Source organism: Pantherophis guttatus, chromosome 5 (assembly GCF_059756535.1).
Source record: "Pantherophis guttatus breed Tessera chromosome 5, ASM5975653v1, whole genome shotgun sequence".
In the NCBI taxonomy this organism is placed as follows: Eukaryota; Metazoa; Chordata; class Lepidosauria; order Squamata; family Colubridae; genus Pantherophis; species Pantherophis guttatus.
This window is the reverse complement of record NC_142067.1, coordinates 82,107,181-82,128,550: the sequence shown is the minus strand read 5'-3', so window position 1 is coordinate 82,128,550 and position 21,370 is coordinate 82,107,181. Positions and strand designations below refer to the sequence as shown.

General features: G+C 41.6%; 2 protein-coding genes across 3 annotated transcripts in view; both read left to right on the top strand.

The window, feature by feature from the left end:
- The window catches only part of NHS (NHS actin remodeling regulator), a 540,422-nt gene that overhangs the window by 22,298 nt on the left and 496,754 nt on the right, over positions 1-21,370 (top strand). The gene's annotated exons all lie outside the window — the stretch shown is intronic.
- Positions 14,843-21,125, top strand: LOC117675694 (uncharacterized). Its single transcript, XM_034434618.3, has 3 exons — positions 14,843-17,692; positions 18,764-20,731; positions 20,943-21,125. The coding sequence occupies exons 1-2, from the start codon at positions 16,013-16,015 to the stop codon at positions 20,729-20,731; spliced, it is 3,648 nt and encodes a 1,215-aa protein (XP_034290509.2). The 5' UTR covers positions 14,843-16,012; the 3' UTR covers positions 20,943-21,125.

Sequence of the window (21,370 nt, the reverse complement as noted above, 5' to 3'; positions counted from 1 at the left end):
GACTAGAAATCAAGAAACTTTGAGTTCTAATTCTAATTTAGACATGAAAACTGACTGGGTGACTTTGGGCCAGTCACTCTCTTTTAGCCCAATTCATCTCACAGAGTTGTTGTTATGGGAAAAATAGAGGAAGAAGGAGTAGTAAGTATGTTCGCCACCTTGAGTTATTTGTAAAAATAATAAATGTGGGATTAAAAAAATATTTAAAAACAGAATCTCAGGGTGAGGTTTATCGCAAACATTAAACCAGTAATTAAAAAAATTAAATCACTAGAATCCTAATAGGTGATAATTAAGTAAAATTAAAAACAATGCTAAAATATTGTTTATAGAGAGAAATATAAAAATCAACAACTGCTAGAAGTATATAATTGTGAGAAAGAACAATACTGAGTCAACTGGCAGAAAATCGTATAGTATAGTAAATTAAAGTGTTTGAGAAGTTTAAAAAGAGGTTTTACTTGGCACATCAAATGAAAAGAATAGATGCCAAGTAGACATCTCTAGAGAGGTTATTATTCTGCAACTAGTTTTTGTTTTTGGAACTGTTAGCCCAATGTTCAACTGAATGTAAAAAATCTGTTGAATCAGGCTGGAGGCTTATCTAAACCAGTAATTGGCTCCCGTACACATCTATTTACAGTATTTCTATCCTGCTCTAGTCCCAAAGCACTCTGGTGTTATACAAATACAAAGAACATTATAAACAATACATGCTTGTAGACTTTAGATAAGTTCTCAGAAAATTCATACCACTAAGATCCTACCACTTGCATGTATCAACAACCAGCATGTAATTATGTAGTGCTTCTGCTTCTAATTATTGGAATATTCCATCTTTCCCTTTATCTTGCATTACTTCCCATTACACCTGGGTGACAAGTCTTTCTCCCCAGCTTTGCTTCCTATTCACTCATTTTTCCACAAATGTTAATGCTGTAAAGCTGATCTGAACACCAGTGTTTCTAGACTCTTTGTGCTACTATCCTACAGGTAGTCCTTGACGTATGACCACAACTGGGACCAAAATTTCCATTGTTAAGCAAGACAGTTAAGAGAGTCTTACCCAATTTTATAACCTTTTTTTCCATGGCTGCTAAGTGAATCACTGAAGTTAAGTGAATCACTGAAGTTAAGTGTTGTTAACGTAGTTGTTAAACAAATCCGGCTTCCCATATTGAATTTGCTTGTTGGAAGCTGGCTGGAAAGGTTGCTAATGGTGATCACGTGACTCCAAGATGCTGCAACCATTGTAAATACATGTCAGTTGCCAAGAATCTGAATTTTGATCAAATGGCCATATGGATGCTGTGGTGGTTGTAATTGTGAGTACCAGTTATGTCACTTTTTTCAGTGCCATTGTAACTTTAAGCAGTCACTAAACAAATGATTGTAAGCCAAGAACTACCTGTACAATAAATCAAGAGTTAAAGGCCTGAATGCAGGTTCAAGGAACTAAGATGAAGGTAAAATAGGCTGCTGAACTCCATGTATAGCAAAAAACCTCAGATTAATTCCAAACTGGGTTTTAAACTTGCATAATAAATCTTTTTAAAACCAGTTTATTTCCTATTTTCTAACAGTGCTGTACTTCATTTGTTTGTAGGAACAGCATGCAACTTTAAAAAGCTGAAGCTTGCCAGTTATAAAATGTGGCAGTCAGCAATAAAAATGAATTGCTGCACAAAAATTAGATTGAAAATCATGCAGAGACATTTTAAGACAAATATAAACATTTATGGGTCCTATGTATTTATGCTATCTGATAGATAAGCTTAGCTTATTTTTTATTTTATTTTAATTGTAAGTTCTTTGGGTATTGATTCTATATACTGTATATTGGCTGATAGGATAAAAGAACAAAATATTAATAGGTATAATCAGACTTTTTTTAAAGTTTTGCATGCACAGACAGACAGTGACTCTGATATCTTAGATTCTTTCTTAGAACTGGCATGATCCATTTGGAGCTCATTTCATTTGGTGCTCATTTCATATTGACTTGCTTCTAATTGTGCATTGAAATTGTTTATGAAAATTGTGCATTGGAGTTATATATGAAAAGCTATACAGTAGAATAGGGGTGAACAATTTTTTTGAGGTACTTTTGGTTGCTTAAAGGATGGGGCCACAACACACCAGTAGGAGACAGATTTGGAGGGAACTGAATATTTTCACTGTTTTTTTAAAAAATCAAAGACATGCTTATTTTGGAACACAAACTTCAGTTTTCATTTGTTTCCCGTCATAAAATACTGTGTTTCCCCGAAAATAAGACCCAAACATAAAATAAGCCCTAGCATGATTTTTCAGGCTGCTCATAATATAAGCCCTACCCTCAATTAAGCCCCAGTTATGATTGTCAGCCCAATGGATGCATTTACATTAGTACGTATTGTGGTTGCCGAGGGGGTTTGGTCAGCTCCACGTCACTCATGTCGGGGGGAATAAGATTTCTTCACACACACACCCTTACCTTCATTTTACCTGAGCAATTGCCGCTTGGCTCTTTCAGTGATTGCAGAAAGGAAAGAAAGTGCCTCCTCAGCCATCCATTTTTCCCTGGATTGATTCCAGAGGCCGCCACTGTCACCGCCTGGCCAGCCCCAAGGCCCGGCTGCTTTGTGTACTTTCTCCTTCCCTTCTTCCTCCCCCGCTCTTCTGGCTGCTTTATTTCAAGCCCCCTGGGCTTTCACAGACAACTGTCCCCCAGGGATGGAGGGTTTCTCATGGGATGCGATCAAACTTCCAATCCCAACGGACCTGGTGGGCATGAGCTCTCATGACCCAGAAAGGGGAAGGAGATGGTGGGGGCTGTGGGAAGATGTATTATTTTGTGCCTTCAGGCTGCTGAGTGCCAGCTTTTATGCCTACTCGATGCTGCAGGTGCAGGGCTATGGGCTGAGCCCAGTGCTCTTCAGGCCCTGGCCCTGGTGGGCGCTGCAGCTCTCATGCCAGCTGTGTGAGGCAGGCATGGGGCTGCCCCTGGCTGCCTTTAGCTTATACCTCACCTGTGGCTTCTCTGGCACTGGCTGCTGCCACCATCTCACCTTCTGCCTGGCATGCCACCAAGTTCCAGCTGCTGTCCAGCAGCCTCCACTAGGCACTGTCCCAGCATAAGAAGCTGGCTGTGTGCAACCCGGTGATCCACAGCCAGTCCAACTACCTCCTGCTGGAGCTGCCCCACGCGCCCTGCAGGCTGGGAGGCGCATGCCTCCCCTGCTCTGCGCAGCTTCGGTGGGTGTTTGGCAGGCAGAAAGAGGCAGCTCCACCCCCTGTCACCTGCCTTGACTCACCTCGTGGTGGCAGCACCGGCCCACTGGACGCACTGTGCAGCTACTTGTCCTGTTGCAGCCGCAGGCAAGCAGACAGTGGGATGGAGAGGGCTGGCCTGGGGGTAGCAGTTTCCCCACTCCAGCTACTGATGGACACCATTGGCCCTCGCACACTCGCCGCTTCCTGTACATGAAAAAAAGAAGACATCACCTGAAAATAAGACCTAATGGATCTTTTAGAGCAAAAATACATATAAGACTCTTTCTTATTTTGGGGGAAACATGGATAACTATTTTTAGCAGTCTTGTTTAGGTGGGGCTCCAAGGACTACAAAAAGGAGAGTTGAGTCCATGTGTAGTCCTGGGACTACATGGTGTTCCCTTCTGCTATGGAGAGATTAAGTATAATGGCCATGAATTTCTATTTTCTGTTTTGCTTTTTACAAGTAGATATGTAAATAAGTCAACAAAGCTGTCTGCAGTGCAAAAGCCATAAAATGAATGTTAGAAGCTTTGGCAAGTACACGTATACCACTCATCACAGTGCAATCTGAAAAGCGCAAGTTTGCACTATATAATTTTGCTGATTTGTTTTAGTTTTAGTATGACTAATTGGAAATCCTTTGCATTGTATTCTGGAAAAGAAAGAAAATCAGACACACAGCTCACAATTTATGGCTTATTGTTCTTTGGTGATGATCACTCTTTCTATCACTAATCAATCCCCTGGATCCCTCCCCCACCCACCAATCTTCATCTTTGCTCCATCTGTGCCAGCTACAACTCCATGTTTGGACAAATCAGTGCAGATTCCTTCACTTTTTAACAGTCTCTGCCAATCCCTGACTCAGCTTTTGACTAGAGGTAGAGGAGCTGATCTTGTGATGCATTGGGAAGCCAGGCTCTGCAATTCACCCAGCTTCAGATGACCACCCAAAGAGTGGAAGCAATATTTGGGCCAGTTTGAGCCTGCCAGACCACCCTGGATTAGATTTTGTTATTGCATTTTTCTAGACAGGCCTGTATGTAGTTACACAGCCTCATTTTCTTAAGTACTTACATTCAAACATATCATTTTCTCCTTTAAAGTGCTTATTCCAAACAAATATAATTTATTTAGTTATTATGACATTGTGATTTTAAATAACATCACATTTATTGTTTTAATCTAGAAGCTCTTTATCTGTGTCTCTTTGTGTTTCTTATAATCTCTCCCCTCCCCTCCTCTCCTTCATATAACTCATTGGCATGAATACTTTAGAGATAAATCATGTATAAAAGATGAAGATTTAAATGCTTAATTTTGGGGGCAAATAGTTTAAAGTAGTAGTCCCTTTCTTCCTTAAAGTCTGATGTAATCTGTGTATGAGAGTGTGTAATCAAGACAAAATCAAAAGCAACATTTAGCATTTCCCCCCCATACAATGAAAAGTGATCTGAGGAAATGTACTCTACCCTTGATGTTTTATAACTCTGGATTGTATTGGGATGCACTAAATTAGAGAATCCATGTGCATTACACACTGTTCAGTATGAATACTCCAAATGTCTCAGGAAATGAATGATTAAAAATAAAGCACTTGATCAAATAATCTGGGAAGTAATTATTTGTTCAAAAAATAATTGGTCTTTAGAATTAGGTGATTTTGTGAAATATCTGTCTTCAGGCATGCAGAATACCTGTCATTTAAATGGTTTATGCAATGTGATGCAAGTTGGGGTGGGATTCAGCCTGTTCAGACCAGTTCAGGCGAACCGGAAGTTAATTTTAATTTGGTTCGCCGAACCGGTTGTTTCAAGTACTGGCTGACCCTGCCCACCCCACCCCTCCTCTCCTAAGAGTCTCCACGCAGCCTGTTTTGGATGCCAGGTAAGTGCAGGGGCCGCACTTAGGCTCTGGGAGGGCAAAAAATGGGCTTACCAGAAGTTCCAGAAGTCTGGAAATGGGCCCGTTTCTGGCCTCAGTAAGGCCTCTGGAGCCCGGAGAAGGCCATTTTCATCCTCCCAGAGGCTCGAGGAAAGCCTCCGGAGCCCGGGGAGGGCAAAAAATGAGCCTACTGGAAGTACTGAAAGTTCAAAAATGAGCCCATTTCCAGCCTCCGGAGGGCCTCTGGAGCCCGGGGGAGGCTGTTTTCGCCCTCCCGAAAGCTCGAGGAAAGCCTCCGGAGCCTGGGGAGGGCAAAAAACGAGCCTACTGGAAGTACTGGAAGTTCAAAAATGAGCCCATTTCCGGCCTCCGGAGGGCCTCTGGAGCCCGGGGGAGGCTGTTTTCGCCCTCCTGAAGGCTCAAGGAAACCTTCCAGAGTCTGGGGAGGGTGAAAAGCCTAACAAGTGCGATGATTCATTTAACAACTAGGGCAAGAAAAGTCATAAAGTGGGTCAAACTCACTTAATGAATGTTTCACTTAGCAACATAAATTTTGGGCTCAATTGTGGTCATAACTCGAAGACTATCTGTAATTAAACGATTAAGTTCTATTTTGAGAAAATATTTGACTATCACTTTTCCATTACAAATGTAGTCCCCTTTTCTGATATGGCTTACGTTACCTTTTTTCCATATTTGTTTCAGTTTCTGGGATTGAAAAAAGTCTCTGCAATATTTACATCTCCATTGCCTTGAGAGAACTGACTAATTTCAGTAAACCAAAGTAACTATGAAATACAGACTCTTTTTTTTTTGGTGCCATTTAGTTAGTGGAAATATTTCCCCCTCGGCCTTGAATAATGTTGAGAATAGAGTGGGTGTAGTTGTTTAATAGTCTCTGAGTATTAGAGGGGGGCATATGCCCAGATTCGTCTGGTGCGTCAGTTGCGTCCCTATTTCGACCGAGATGCTCTACGCACAGTTACTCATGCACTAATCACCTCCCATCTTGACTACTGTAATGCTCTCTACCTGGGGCTGCCCTTGAGGACCACTCGGAGGCTTCAGTTGGTGCAGAATGCGGCCGCACGGGTTGTGATGGGAAGGTCCTGATACTCCCATGTTACATCCCTCCTGCGCGACTTGCATTGGTTACTGGTTGCCCTCCGGGTGAGATTCAAGGTGCTGGTGATGACCTATAAAGCCCTATATGGCTTAGGCCCAGGATATCTGTCAGACCATCTGCAGCCAGCAACAGCTTCCCATCGCCCGGTATGTTCTCACATGGAGGGCCTTCTCCAGGTGCCGTCGACTAGACAATGCCGGCTGGCGACCCCCAGGGGCAGAGCTTTCTCTGTGGGTGCACCCACTCTTTGGAATCAACTCCCCCTGGGGCTTCGGTTGTCTCCTGACCTTTGCACCTTCCGCCGCGAATTAAAAACATGATTGTTTACATCGCCCAACTTGGACTGAGGGGGTTTGATTATTTTAATGGGTTTTAATATATGTTTTAAATTTATATTTATACATTTATGTGTTTTGTATGTATTTTATGTTTCATTGGGTTTGTTTTTATTGTTTTGAGCCACCCTGAGTCTATGGAGATAGGGCGGCATACAAATCACATAAAATAAATAAATAAATAAATTTCTGGAATGGGGAGGGGTTGAGAGCAACAAATCAGCCTACACAACTTCTATATGATAAAATGCATAGTGATTTCTCCATTGTTCCACATATGTGCTGAAAGTACCTGGAGGCAGAACATTTTTCAACTATATGTTGTGTTACAAGATAAGGAATCCAAACTAAAACCTCTGGATGTTTTTGGTATGAAGTTAGAAAACAGAATTACATCCCTGAAGGTATATTAATTTTGTATTTGAAATATTTTTAAGGCTTAAATATTGCATCAAAATCAGCAAAATATGTTGCATTGTTTTAAAGCAGGAGAAGAGATAACTGGCATTTTAATAGATGTTTTTATTCTCTACTATTGTATTTGTAGAATGGTTTATGAAAAATGGATGAGAGGTAAGATTCTGATCTAATTGTAGTCCTCCCCTTTTGTTGTGGACAATTCCTGAGAGTGAAATTGTGAGGTGAACTGATCTCAGATATGCCATCTGAGGGACCCTGTTTAGCCAGTGTTTCTTCTAGTGATTTTGTTCTCTGAGCCACTGAATTTATAAAATATTATGTTAATGAAAAGCTAGCAAGCAAAATGACAGTTTCAACTATGGTCTCTTTCCAGTAAAGCTCTGTTTCTAACCACCCATGTCTCCAAGAAGCATTCTAACGAAACAAAATAGTTCAATGTATTGGTTAGATAGAGGAGTATTTTGCACAGCTAGAAAGGGGTGGAGATCAGAAATACCTATAGTAGTTTGCCTTCTGGTGAATGGGTATTTTGTGATTGACCATGCTTTTTTTCTGTGTTGGAAGCATGAGGTGCTTCTGTAGTGAAAGGATCAGCTGGTGAAATCACAATTGCCCAGGTGATGCCAAGTTGGGGGCTCCTTTCATGTCTCATAAAGTTGCCCACTGAAGTGGTACCCATCTACTTACTCATGGTCACTTGATTTCAAACTGCTGGAGCAAGTGATGAGAGCTCATCCAGTCAAATAGCAGCAACTGGGTTTCGAATGTGAGCCTGCTGATTGTCAGCCCAACGTCCTAACCATATGGGAGCCACTGCACTCCTCTATTAACCATGCTTATCACACAACATACTCTGTCCCAAACACACTTGGAGACTTCTGTCTTAATGCTTTTTAATTGTACCTGTCTCATCACTTTAGACCAAGTTGAAAGTTGTACCTTATACAATATATAAATTAGTCACTGGAATGTAGGTTTTTATAATTCTTCATTCTGCCAAAGAACTGCTAAAGCAAGATCCTGGTTGCCGAAAGCATCTGTATTCAAGCAAATAGTGGCCTTTGGTTATCAATGGGAAGACTGAGTCTGAAATGATGGAGTGAACAAACCGAGAAGCAGTGGAACCAGACACAACATGTTCCTATGTTTACTGAAATTCAGTCTGTACATCTGGTTCTGAATTGAAAATTATATCTCATGTAAATGAACTTTAATAGAGGAAATGAGAAAACCCGCAAGCATCAATAAGAGTATATATAGATATCTGAGAGTTGGCCTTAGATAACTTCATACAATTTTCTTGGTGTAGAGGTAAAAATGTTTTGTCTTTCAAGTGGCAATAATAAAGGTTTAGTTTTTAAATATCCATGATTACATGTCCTAACAGCTTTGTATATATAAATGGGACATTAGAATGAAGATTCCCCCTCCCAACAAGCAAGTTAATTTTTGATTGATGACAGTAACTACCTCTTGAGGATGAACCAAGTGCAGTAGTTTTCCCAACAATGGAACAGAACTCTTCCAGTTTCCCCATTAGAAAAAAAGCTGAAATGGCCTATGCTCTGCAAATATTACAGATCACATGTTCAGAATTAATTACAGTCATGTTGAGATGAGATAATGTCATGGGAGCTGATATAATTTAAAAATAGTGATTAAAAGCTTAATCACTAATTTAATAAAGATCTCCTATGTTAGATAGCTGCTGGGTGCTAGGGCTGCTTTTTAAACCTCAATGCGGTCCAAAGCAACCACCAAGGTCTATAATCAGAGATTCAGAGGTGCAAATAATAGAACTGAGAACAGTAGGCTTAAAGTTTTCCTTGCATTTTAGAAAATACACTTTTGTTTGCAACCCACCATTATTTTTAATTTATCAGTGTGGTCCTTCTACAAATCGTGCAGTTGTGATGTGGACAATGTGACTTAACCCTGTCACCAGCATTATGTCTGCAAAGGGACAGCCACCTTTCTGAGTACCCCTCTTTATTAAAATTAAGTAGAATACATATACCAAATCGTAACTTTCATCATATGTGATTAAAAAGTCAAAGCAATATAATTTGCCATATGGATGAATAAACTTATACACAGACCAGCAATGATGCCATTAATTCTTTCTCTTACCAACAAGTACTTGTGCCAACAAAATTAACAAATATGTGAAAAGAATTTTATAATAATAAAACAAAAGAAGTAACTATTAAAAGTACAGTATAGTTTAAGCCAACAGAGAAAATGCACAGTCAACAAATAGTCTAATAAATACCTGGCTAAAATCAGTATTAGAAATGTATTTAATTCCCTTCCTCCCTGTATTTAAATGCATTTGCATTGCTTCCCCTATAATAGTGTCAGCCTCTTTTTCTAGTTTCTTTTTATACCACAACTTTTCCCATCATTTATTGCTTAATCTGTTAAAACTCTTTGATATATAAAAACAAATATTTAAATTAGTAACAAGATCCTGACAAGTTGCACTCCTCAGATAGAGAAGAAACTAGGTAAGAGCATGTCTAGGTTTTCCATTGTTATTAGGGAAAAATGGAAGATATTATAAAAAACACAAAAATACATTTGCAAGGTAAATCTCTAGAGCAGTGGTAGTCAACCTTTTTATACCTACCACCCACTTTTGTATCTCTGTTAGTAGTAAAATTTTCTAACTGCCCACCGGTTCCACAGTAATAATGATTTATAAAGTAGGGAAGTAACTTTACTTTATAAAATTTATAAAGCAGAGTTACAGCAAGTTAAAGCATATAATAATAATTACTTACCAAATACTTTATGTCGGACTTTCGCTAAATTTGGCAGAATAAATCTTTATAAAACAACTTACTGTAGTTAAATCTATCTTTTTATTTATACTTTGCATATATAGAAGCATGAAGTCTGATGAAATTACATTTAATTAATTAAATTATTAATGAGATCCCTGAGGCTGATGCTGCAAAACTAAATACTGGATATCTGGCTCAATTTTTGTAAGGAACAAACGAAGGTCTCCTCTTTCGGAAATATTCAGGTGGTTTCTTTCTTTGGTCATAATATGATTAACAGCACTAAAGCCTGATTCCACAAGATATGAGGTAGGGAAAGGTATCAATAAACTGAATATCATTTTCCACATATTTGGATATAAGTCAGGCATTTTTTTATTTTTTTTATTTTTTTATTTTGCCATAGGTTTTCATATCCACCACTATCGAATTTATGTTTACTTTCTTCATCATATCTAATTTCTAACAGTTCTTGGCAAGTTGTATCAGCCCCTTCAATATTTGCGGTAAAAGGATTTTTCATCCAGTCATACACCTTCAATTTCAAAATATATTCAAATCGTTTTTCCATGTCCAATTTAAGTTCATTGAGGTGGCTACTGAACCTGTCAATATCTTCTGGAGTTACATCATCTTTTATAGATGATAATTCAGGAAACTGATGAAATTCTCTCTTCAATAGATTATAACGAAGTAGTTCAAGTTTGTCAATAAATAATGACACAATACTTTAGCAACCTATAAGAGTTTTATTAACTCCTTGAAGCTGCAAATTGACATCATTAAATCTCATGAAAATATCTGCCAAATAAAAGGCATCATTCTTTACTGTTTTTAACTGTTGACACAGATTGGTCTCATTATGACTTTCAAAAAATTGTATGACACTATCATATAATGCTACAAAACAAGCCTTTGACAGCCACCGAACTTCTGTGTGCAAAAGTAACGTAATAAAATCTTCATTATTGTCCTGGCAAAGCTGTTGAAACATTCTATTATTTTTTGCATTGGATTTGATCTTGTTTATGGCTCGAATTATTATAATTAATGATGAATGGAGACTTGTACTTAGATGTTTTCCTACAAGAAGTTGTCTGTGCACCACACAATGAATACATAAAAGATTTGGCACTTCTTCCTTCAAATAAGCAACAAATCCACGATAGTGATCTACCATTGATGGTGCTCCATCAGTAGCGCATGCAACAATATTATTCAAAGTAATATTTTTATGGCTCGAATTATTATAATTAATGATGAATGGAGACTTGTACTTAGATGTTTTCCTACAAGAAGTTGTCTGTGCACCACACAATGAATACATAAAAGATTTGGCACTTCTTCCTTCAAATAAGCAACAAATCCACGATAGTGACCTACCATTGATGGTGCTCCATCAGTAGCGCATGCAACAATATTATTCAAAGTAATATTTTTTGTAAAGTATGATTTCACAGTATTAAATATAGATAATCCTCTTGTATCTGTAATGAGATTTATTGCGAATAGCCTTTCTTCTCATAATGTATTGTTTTCATCAAAATAACGTACATATGCCATCAATTAAGCATTATTATCTGCAATGGTAGACTCGTCCAATTGCATGGAAAATGAAGAGTTTTGGAGAATACTTATAAGTTTTTTTTCAACATTAACTGCCATTTCTTCAATTCGTTGCTTTACTGTGCTATCGCTTAGGGGCAACGTTTTTAAAATCTCAAGTATATCCTGATGCATTACTGTTAAGATAAATTCTTTTATAGAGGGTATTATTACAGTTTCTCCAATATTATAGCTTTTACCACTTTTTGCAATTAATCGTGAAATGCGATAAGCGGCAATTAATCGATCTTCGTTTGCAGCATGTTGTTTCTTAAATGATGCAACGATTGTTGAATGATTTTGAAATTTTTAATATATTTCCTGAAAATATTCAATGGGCTTGTTCTTATCATTTGGATGCTTTGTAGAAAGATGTTCTTGCAATCGACTTGGCTTCATTGCCTCATTGGATAATGTTTTATCACACAATAAATACATTGGATGTTGTTTATTTCCAACAGATTCTATGAAACCCATCTTCAGATACTCTGGCAAATAGCCACGAGCGTATTTCTTTTTTTGAGACATGGGCTCACAATATTCACAATATTTTGTTTGAAGCTGTAGGTACGTGCTCACTCTCACAAATCTAACTGCGTACTGACCAGTGCGACTGCAAATAAAAGAGCCTGCGCCGTGTATCATCTGAGCATGCCTCTCGCGCATTGTGGATTGGGTTTGGGGGTGGTGCCGGCTACCAGCTCTGCTTGTCTGTTACAGCTGGGTGGTGTGGGGGGGAGATGCATGAGCTATTCTGGGACGAGGCTCTTTTGTTTCTGGTTGCACTATAGTGCCATTTAGTTCCACTTACGTAACGTGAACTAAACTTATGCCCGGGTGATACAAATAGTATATTTTCAGAAATTTAAATTGTCACGGGGGATTTTATGAAAACCTAATGAAAATGTTTTTAAATAATTCTATGAAAATTTTTTAAAAAGTCAATTAAATTTAAAAAAAAGGAAAGTGCTTCAGTATCGGACAAAACCCCTACCGCCCACCATGAAAGCTGGAACCCTCACTAGTGGGCAGTAGGGACCAGGTTGACTACCACTGCTCTTGAGCCTAGCTATGGATGTGATCTCCTCCTAGTGGGATTTAAGAACATTTTAATAAGAGCAGAGTCACATTTCCTGCACCACATGCAATTCTGGTGCTTGCTTTTCTGTTTTTCAGGCAGATAAAGGCTCTTCTATTTGCCTAAGGTTTGTTCATCTGATATCTTAAAGACAGTCTTCTTAGTGAGATAGAAAGTACCATCATGAGTCACATTGGCTGTTATGGGCCATTGCCCTGTGTTACCGAAAAGCATTACAAAATAAATTTAAACCAAGTTATCGGAGAAACTCACAGTCCATCACATTTCAAATAACATTCAATCAATTGTGTATAAATGTTTGAAATAGTATAAAGATCTTTGTAGCATCATGCCTAACTTTTTTTAAAGAGAATATAATGATAATTTTCAATAACTATCCAAAATAACTGAAATCTGCAACAGGAGTAGACTCTCAGGTTGTGAAGTTTAGGTGCAAGGGTACAGAAATAAGTCACTTTCTCATTTGATTCATCTACTTTTTCTTCTTTACACCAAGTTGGAGAACTTAATCTGCCCAAGGGATGAATTTTCTGCACATTGCAATAGAACTATGTCAGGGGTGGAGTTTTGGAATGGTGAAGCACCATCCTCACCACTTCCATTGTCATCCTTTTGCTCAAATGGAAAGTTAGAATCATCCCTTCATTTGCAGGCTGGGAACACTCCATCATGCATAAGTAGTCCATGCTTTGCACAGTATTAGATGTAAAAGAACAATGCATTTCTGTGGAATATAGGTAGTCCTTGACTTATGATCACAACTGAGCCCCCATTTTTGTTGCTAAGTGAGAGAATTGTTAAGTGGTTTCCCCCATTTTAAGTCTTTTCTTGCCCCAGTTGTTAAGTGAATCACTGCAGTAGTTAACTTAGTAATATGTTTGTTAAGTGAATCTGGCTTCCCTATTGAGTTTGCTTGTCAGAAGGTCATGAAAGGTCATAATACCGTCATAAATATGAATCAGTTGCCAAGCATCCAATGCTTGCATCCAAGTATCAGTAGCTAAGCATCCAATGCTTGCAACTGAGATGCTGCAATAGTCATAAATGTGAAAAACAGTCATGAATTACTTTTTTCAGTGTTGTAACTTTGAATGGTCACTAAATTAACTGCTGTAAGTCAAGGACTACCTGTAATAATAGTAATAATAATAATAATAATAATAATAATAATAATGATGATGATGATGATGATGATGATGATGATGATGATGATGATGATGATGGGCTGAGCTTCATTTTGCAAGTTAGAGAACTATTTGTATTAATGCTTTTATTATAAATGAATTGTTTGAGAAACAGATTCCATTCATTTGCATTCTAAGTACAGATAGTCCTTGATGTATGACCACAATTGAGCCCAAAATTTCTGTTGCTAAGTGAGACATTTGTTAAGTGAATTTTGCCCCATTTTATGACCTTTCTTGCCCTAGTTGTTAAGTGAATCAGTTCAGTTGTTAATTTAGTTACACGGTTGTAAAGTGAATCTGGTTTCCCCATTCACTTTGTTTGTCAGAAGGAGATCACATGACCTCAGGACACTGCAACCGTCAATACATATAAGTCAGTTGCCAAATGTTTGAAGTTTTTTTTTTAAAAAATAATTTTTTATTAAATATATTTCAACTTTTACACCATGTTTCCATTCTTTACAGCGTTCCACTACCAGTATTACTCATATTTACGTACTTTCCAATTTTCATAGATTGATATTCTATATATTCTATATTTACTTAATTATATCAATTTACTTCAGGGGTGAAATGCTCCTGGTTCCATCCGGATTGCCAATCCGATAGCGAGGGCGGCTGGCGGTTTGGAGAACCGGTAGCAAAAATCCCTGGCCCCCCCATGCCCAGCTGAGTCGCACGATCATCAGAGGTTTTTTTTTATTTTTAAAAGCATTTTTTCTACAACGTTTTTGGCCGAAAAAATGCTTTTAAAAGTAAAAAAAAAGCCTCTGATGATCGCGTGGCTCAGCTGGGATCGTCAGAGGCTTTTAAAAGCATTTTTTTCTACAACCTCTTCTATAGAAAAAATGCTTTTAAAAGCCTCTGACGATCCCAGCTGAGTTGCCTGATCATCAGAGGCTTTTAAAAGCATTTAAAAAAATGTTTTAAAAAGAAAAAAAGCCTCTGATGATGAGGCAACTCAGCTGGGATCGTCAGAGGCTTTTAAAAGAAAAAAAAGCCTCTGATGATGAGGCAACTCAGCTGGGATCGTCAGAGGCTTTTAAAAGCATTTTTTTACAACCTCTTCGGCTGAAGAGATTGTAGAAAAAATACTTTTAAAAGCCTCTGACGATCCCAGTTGAGTTGCCTGATCGTCAGAGGCTTTTAAAAGCATTTTTTTTACAACCTCTTCGGCTGAAGAGGTTGTAGAAAAAAATGGCTTTAAAAGAAAAAAAAAGTTGGCCACACCCAATTTTCTGTTCCGTAGTTTCTTCTAGCCAATTCTTTATTTTGACCCAGTACTTCCTAGCTTTTGGGCAAGTCCACCACATATGGAAGAATGATCCTTGTTTGCAGTTATATCTCCAACATTCCGCCGATCTATTTGGAAACATTTTGGCCAATCTTGCCAGAGGTAAATGCCAACGATAGAACATTTTGTATAGGTTTTCTTTGTAGGAAGCTGACTGTTAATTTTCCCATAATTTTTCCCAGTGTTCTAGTTCAATATTATAACCAAAATTTTTAGCCCAAAGTATTTTCATAACTGTTTTCCTCCTCCATTTTAAATCTTAAAAAATAATTATATATTTTAGATATCATTTTTTCCTATGTCCCCTGTAATATTTTATCCAATTCTTGTTCTTTGTAGAAGCCGTATTGTTCTCAGTCACGGAGGAAACGCCGGTCACTAAAGGGTTACAACCAAGCCAGTAGCTCTAGGACCGAGTCCACCAACAAAAGAAGCCCCGCCTCTTCCTGTATCCAGTTTTTAGACTCGGTCCGGTAGAGGACAGTCGTGTCTGTTAGTTCTCTCTCTCATTAACTCTTTGTGGGGGAGTTATTTGGCCATTGCTGGCTTATTTCTACTTAGTTTGCTCCTTTCTGCTCAAATTGCTGGAGTTTTCTTCAAAAGTGGCTAAACTTTATTGGAATCAGCTGGGGAGTGCTAGAAACGCTCCAGTGGCCCTGAGCAGCCCTGCAGCAACGCCCACGTGCGTTTTGCATCGCCCTATCTTTTGCAGCACTTTCAAAGGATTTTGGAGGCTTTTGGAGAGGTTTCCCTGCCTCCTGTTGCTGTTGGAGGATTCTGGCTGCTAACTTCTGGCGCGAAGGCTTTTCCACGCCCAATTTTGCCACGCTGTTAAGCCCTTTGGCTAGTGGCTATTTCCTGCCTCCTGAGTAATCTTCCTGGCTCCTGGATTCTACTCTGCTTCTCTCCTGGCGCAGTGAGTTACCTGAACCTCCAATTATTCCCTGTGGGTGCATTTAAGGGTGATTTCTATCCTTTGCATTTATTCTGAGCTGCAAAAGTAAATTTCTGCTTTATCATGGCTGATGCTAGGAGCAATAAATCCCAAAGCAAAGGAAAAAGGGGCCATTCTTCTGATCCTAAAGAAAGTTCCTCAGGGGATTCTGTTCCTCCCAAGGCAGCCAGAGTTTCTACTAGATCCACTCACTCCAAGAGTGCTAATATTGCTACATCATCAAGAGAAGAGACCAGGAGGCATAAGGCCATGGAAAAGGCCTTTCAAAAAGCTGCTTCAGAGGCCTCTAGAGTTTCATCTCCTTCTGTGGGGCCTTCTAAATCTCCTGCCTTCCCTACTTCCAATGTGGCTGTTCCTTCTTCCCAAATTCAAATTGAACATGATTTTTCTCCTGATCAGTCTACTCTGGGTGAGAATGTAGCTGCTGATGCTTCTTCAGTTTTTCCTGCTGCTAGGCCTCTATCTCCAATTGTTTCTATTCAGGCCCCCCCAAGGCAAGAATTTCCTGAGGCTCAAGCCCAAACCTGCATTCAGGGGTCTGAGGCTCCTGTAAATTTAACTCCTGCCCTAGCTGAACTTGTTTCTGTTTCAATTAGGCAGGGTATTGCTGAAGGCCTTCAGCAAAGGGCCTCTTCTGAGGCCTCCAGTTATGTGAGTCAGCAGAGTCGTTCTGTGAGGGCCCAGATGGTTGCTGATCCTGTGCAATGTGAAGAAAGGGCGGATTCCCCGGAAAATGCAAGTCAAGGTTCCCTGTCTGAGGGGGAAATTGCCCCTGATCAAGATCTCTCGGAGGATGAAGGCCTTGAACCAGACCAGCCTTCCTTCATTGGTCTCTTCAAGCCTCAATTATTCAGATCCCTTCTATTTAAAGCTCAAAATGTTACTGGCCTGGGAATTTCTTCTACTCCTTCCTCTCAAGGGGCTTCTACACCATCTTCTCAGCATCCCTCTTCATCATTATTATTTCAGGAACCTTCCATTCGTGCAGAGGTCGTTCCAGCTCCCAAGCTGTTTTCTGATGTCGTTCAAAGACAGTGGTCTTCTCCTAGTTCTGGCCCGGTTCCCAATGGTCTAGATAAAAGATTTTATAATATGGCATCTGATTTTGCTAATATTCTTCAAGTTCCTTCTGTAGATGCTCCCATCGTCGCCCTCTCTTCTGCATCTCCTCTTACTGGTCCGTCAGAGGAATTCCTGCGCCCTGAAGATAAGAAGTTGGAACGCTCCTTGGTCAAGGACCACCAGGCCTCTGCTTGGTCAATTCAGGCCTCCTCGGCAGCTTCCTTTTTTAACAGGGCCTCCATCCTTTGGCTTCGCCAATTACAGGAAAGGCTGCCTCCTTCTGATATGCGATCTCACCAGGACATCAACAAGATCCTAGCTGCTGTTGAGTTCTCTGCTGATGCTACTCTGAATGCGGCAAGGTTTTCAGCTAAGGCTATCGGGGCTTCAGTCACTTCTCGTAGGCTCCTGTGGCTTCGTCAGTGGCAGGCAGATGTTCGGAACAAGTGGAGACTGGCTTCAGCTCCTTTCTCGGGGAACTATCTCTTCGGCCCAGCCTTGGACCCACTCCTCATCGAGACGAAGGATCATCGCAAGATTCTGCCCGCCTTATCGAGAAGATCTGATCCTCGTCAGCAGGGTTCCTTTCGAAGCCATTCCTTTCGCTCCGACTTCTCTTCCTTCCAGTCCAGGCCTCAGCGGTACCCTCAGCCCAGGGGCGGACAACAGCAGGATTTCCAGGTCAGGCAGGGGTCCCGTTTCCCTCCCCGCAGACCCTTCAGGGGGGGTAGGGGGCGTCCCTTTCGCAGGTCCCGTTAGTTCTCCTTTTCCTATCTCTGACTCCTTAATTGGAGGTAGGTTAGCATTTTTTGCTGACCAATGGGATTGTTCAGTTTCAGACCCCTGGATTAGACGTACTATTAGGTTTGGGTTGACCCTTGAGTTCTCTTCTGTTCCCCCTGACTTGTTTGTCAGGTGCCCTGTCTCTCATGTCAGGTCCAAGAGGGTTCTGCTAGATGAGGCTATTCAACACCTTTTGGAGATTAGGGCTGTTCAATGTGTTCCCCTAGGGGAAGTTGGCCAGGGATTCTATTCCCGTTTGTTTCTAGTTCCCAAGGCTTCAGGAGGCTGGAGGGCCATATTGGATCTTAAATCCTTGAACCGATATATAGTCTATCGTCGGTTCAAGATGGAATCCCTCCAGACCATTCTCCTTTCGATCCGTCCAGGTGATTTTTTGTCTTCCATCGATTTGACGGAGGCTTATCTCCATGTGCCCATTTTTCCGGACCATCGGAAATACCTCCGTTTTTGTTATCGGGGTAGGCATTATCAGTATAGAGCCCTTCCCTTTGGCCTTTCCTCAGCTCCTAGGGTCTTTACAAAGATCATGGCTGCCTTATCGGGCCATATGAGATCTTTTCCTGTTAGAGTTTTGTTTTATCTAGATGATATTCTTATTTTGTCTAGTTCTGAGGTTAGGGGTAATGAGGATATTCAGGTCACCCTTCAGACCCTGCATTCCCATGGTTTTTTGGTTAATCGTTCTAAAAGCAATCTAGTTCCCTCCACGTGCATTCAGCATTTAGGGGCTGTTATTGATTCTGTCAGGTTGCAGGTTTCCCTTTCTCAGAATCGTCAGGACAGCGTTGTTGAGCTGGTAGGTCAGGTTAAGGCCTCTCGCTCTTTTTCCCTCCTGGGGCTTTCCCGCTTGCTAGGGAAAATGGTTTCTGCCTTCGGGATCACTCCCTGGTCTCGGTTTCATAGCCGGGAACTTCAGTGGTTTTTACTTCCGTTTCAACGGTCTCGCAGGAGCACGTCAGAGGCCAGAGTCCCCTTGACTCCTCAAGTTCTCCGGTCCTTGGCATGGTGGACCTCTCCGGCTCTTGCTCAGGGATGCCTGTTCAGAGTGCCTCAACGCGTGAGCATCACCACGGACGCGAGCCTCTTCGGATGGGGGGCTCACCTGGGGTCTCAGCTGGCCCAAGGGCAGTGGTCGGTCCAGGAGAGGGGACTTCACATCAACATCTTGGAGCTCAGAGCCATCTTCCGAGCTCTTCGCAAGTTCGCTCCTCTCCTTCGAGGTCTGGATGTCTTGATCAGAACAGACAACGTAGCTGCCAAGGCCCACATCAACCGGCAAGGAGGGACCCGCTCCAAGGCTCTCATGAGGGAGGCATCTCGTCTCTTCAGGTGGGCGGAGAGTCACTTGGCATCCATCCACGCCTCTCACATCTCAGGGTCAGCAAATGTTCAGGCGGACGCTCTCAGTCGATCGGTGGTGGACCAGACGGAGTGGAGCCTCGATCCACTTCTGTTCCAGGACATCGTGCATCACTTCGGCCTTCCAGCAGTGGACCTCTTCGCGTCCGAATCCAACCACCAGCTTCCGAGGTTTTACACGAGATTTCCTGTCCCGGGAGCCGAAGCTGTGGATGCCTTGATCAGCCCGTGGCCTTGTGGTCTTCTTCTCTATGCTTTCCCATCTCTTCCCCTCATCTCCAGGGTCATCAGGAAGCTGTTGCAGGAACAAGCCGAGCTCATCCTTCTGGCTCCCTTCTGGCCCAGACAACCGTGGTTTGCGGATCTGATGGCTCTCTCTGTTGCTCCCCATTGGCAGATCCCGGCCGACAAAATATCTCTGTGGCAGGGCCGTCTAGCTCATCCAGACTCTCAGTGGTTCCGGCTGACCATCTGGAGGTTGAGCGGTTCCTCCTGTCCTCAGCCAGGGTGCCTTCGGAAATAATTTCTATGATCCAGGCCTCCCGTCGAGGATCAACGAACCGTATTTACAATGCCACTTGGATGGCCTTCTCTGCCTGGTGTCGCCGTAAGAAGGTCCTTCCTACTGCTGCTTCCATTCTTGACATCCTGGGCTTCCTTCACGATGGATTCATTTCGGGGCTTTCTCCCAATACCCTCCGGAGGCAAATCTCTGCCATCTCATCTATCCTCACCTGCAGCACCGCTGAGTCGGTGTCCACTCATCCTCTCATCCGTTCATTCCTCAGAGGCGCAACCAATCTACGTCCTCCGGCTGTTCATCGGTTTCCCACCTGGGACCTGAATAAGGTTCTGTTAGCTCTTACTGGTCCTCCTTTTGAACCTCTCCGGGAAGTCTCGCTGAAGTTCTTGTCTTTTAAGGCAGCCTTTCTAGTGGCTATCACCTCGGCTAGAAGGATCTCGGAGTTGGCTGCCCTCTCAGTTCGCCAGGATCTCTGTATTATTCATCCTGATCGAGTAATTTTGAGATTGGATCCAGCTTTTATTCCAAAGATCAATTCAACTTTTCATCGTTCTCAAGAGATCATTCTTCCCAACTTCTGTCCTTTCCCCCGTCATCGCTTGGAGACTGTGTGGCACAAGCTTGATGTTCGTCGGGCTCTCAAGATTTATATCTCCAGGACTTCTTCCTTTCGTCGCTCCGAGGCTCTCTTTGTGTCTTTCCAACCCCAGTCCATGGGGTCAAAGGTTTCTTCTACTACCTTGGGTCGATGGCTCAGGGCTTCCATTTCTTTAGCTTACGAAGCTCAATCGTTGCCAGTGCCTCGTGGTGTTACAGCCCACTCTACCAGGAGCGCGGCTACTTCGGCTGCCTGGTCTACCCAAGCTTCACTCGAGGAGGTCTGCCGAGCCGCTACTTGGACGTCTCCATCTCCATTTATCCGGCATTACCGGTTGGATGTTTATGCATCGGCGGAAGCCTCCTTTGGAAGACGTGTGCTGCAGCGGGTATCTTCCCAGGACCAGGAGAGGCGCCGGCCTTCTCCCTCCCAATAGGTACACGGGCTTTGGTATATCCCTTTAGTGACCGGCGTTTCCTCCGTGACTGAGAATGAGCGTTGGTCTTACCTGATACGCCACTTCTAGTCACTAGGAAACGCCGGTCACCCCCTCCCAATTGGTCCGGCACCTCTCGTGCTGGCTTTTGGCTGTTGACAGAGGGGGGTGGGTCCTGGGGATTTTTTACCTTTCCTTTATTTTTCTACAGACACGACAGTCTACCTTTCGTCCTCGTCTCAAACTGGATACAGGAAGAGGCGGGGCTTCTTTTGTTGGTGGACTCGGTCCTAGAGCTACTGGCTTGGTTGTAACCCTTTAGTGACCGGCGTTTCCTAGTGACTAGAAGTGGTGTATCAGGTAAGACCAACGCTCATTCTAGGTCTTCTTTGTATCTCGTCCGAATTTGTAGATATGGCCACCAATCTATCTCTATTCCTTGGCATTTTAACTCTTGGTTAGACTTTAATCCTCCTGCTCATCCAATATCTCTTTATACCTTACTATCTTATTTAGATCTAATACATTGGGATAAATCATTGTCTCCATAGTTGACAACCAGATTGGAATTTTAATATGTTTTTTCTTGATTTTCTCCCAAATATATAGCAGGGCATCTCTCACTTGGTGTCTCTGGAA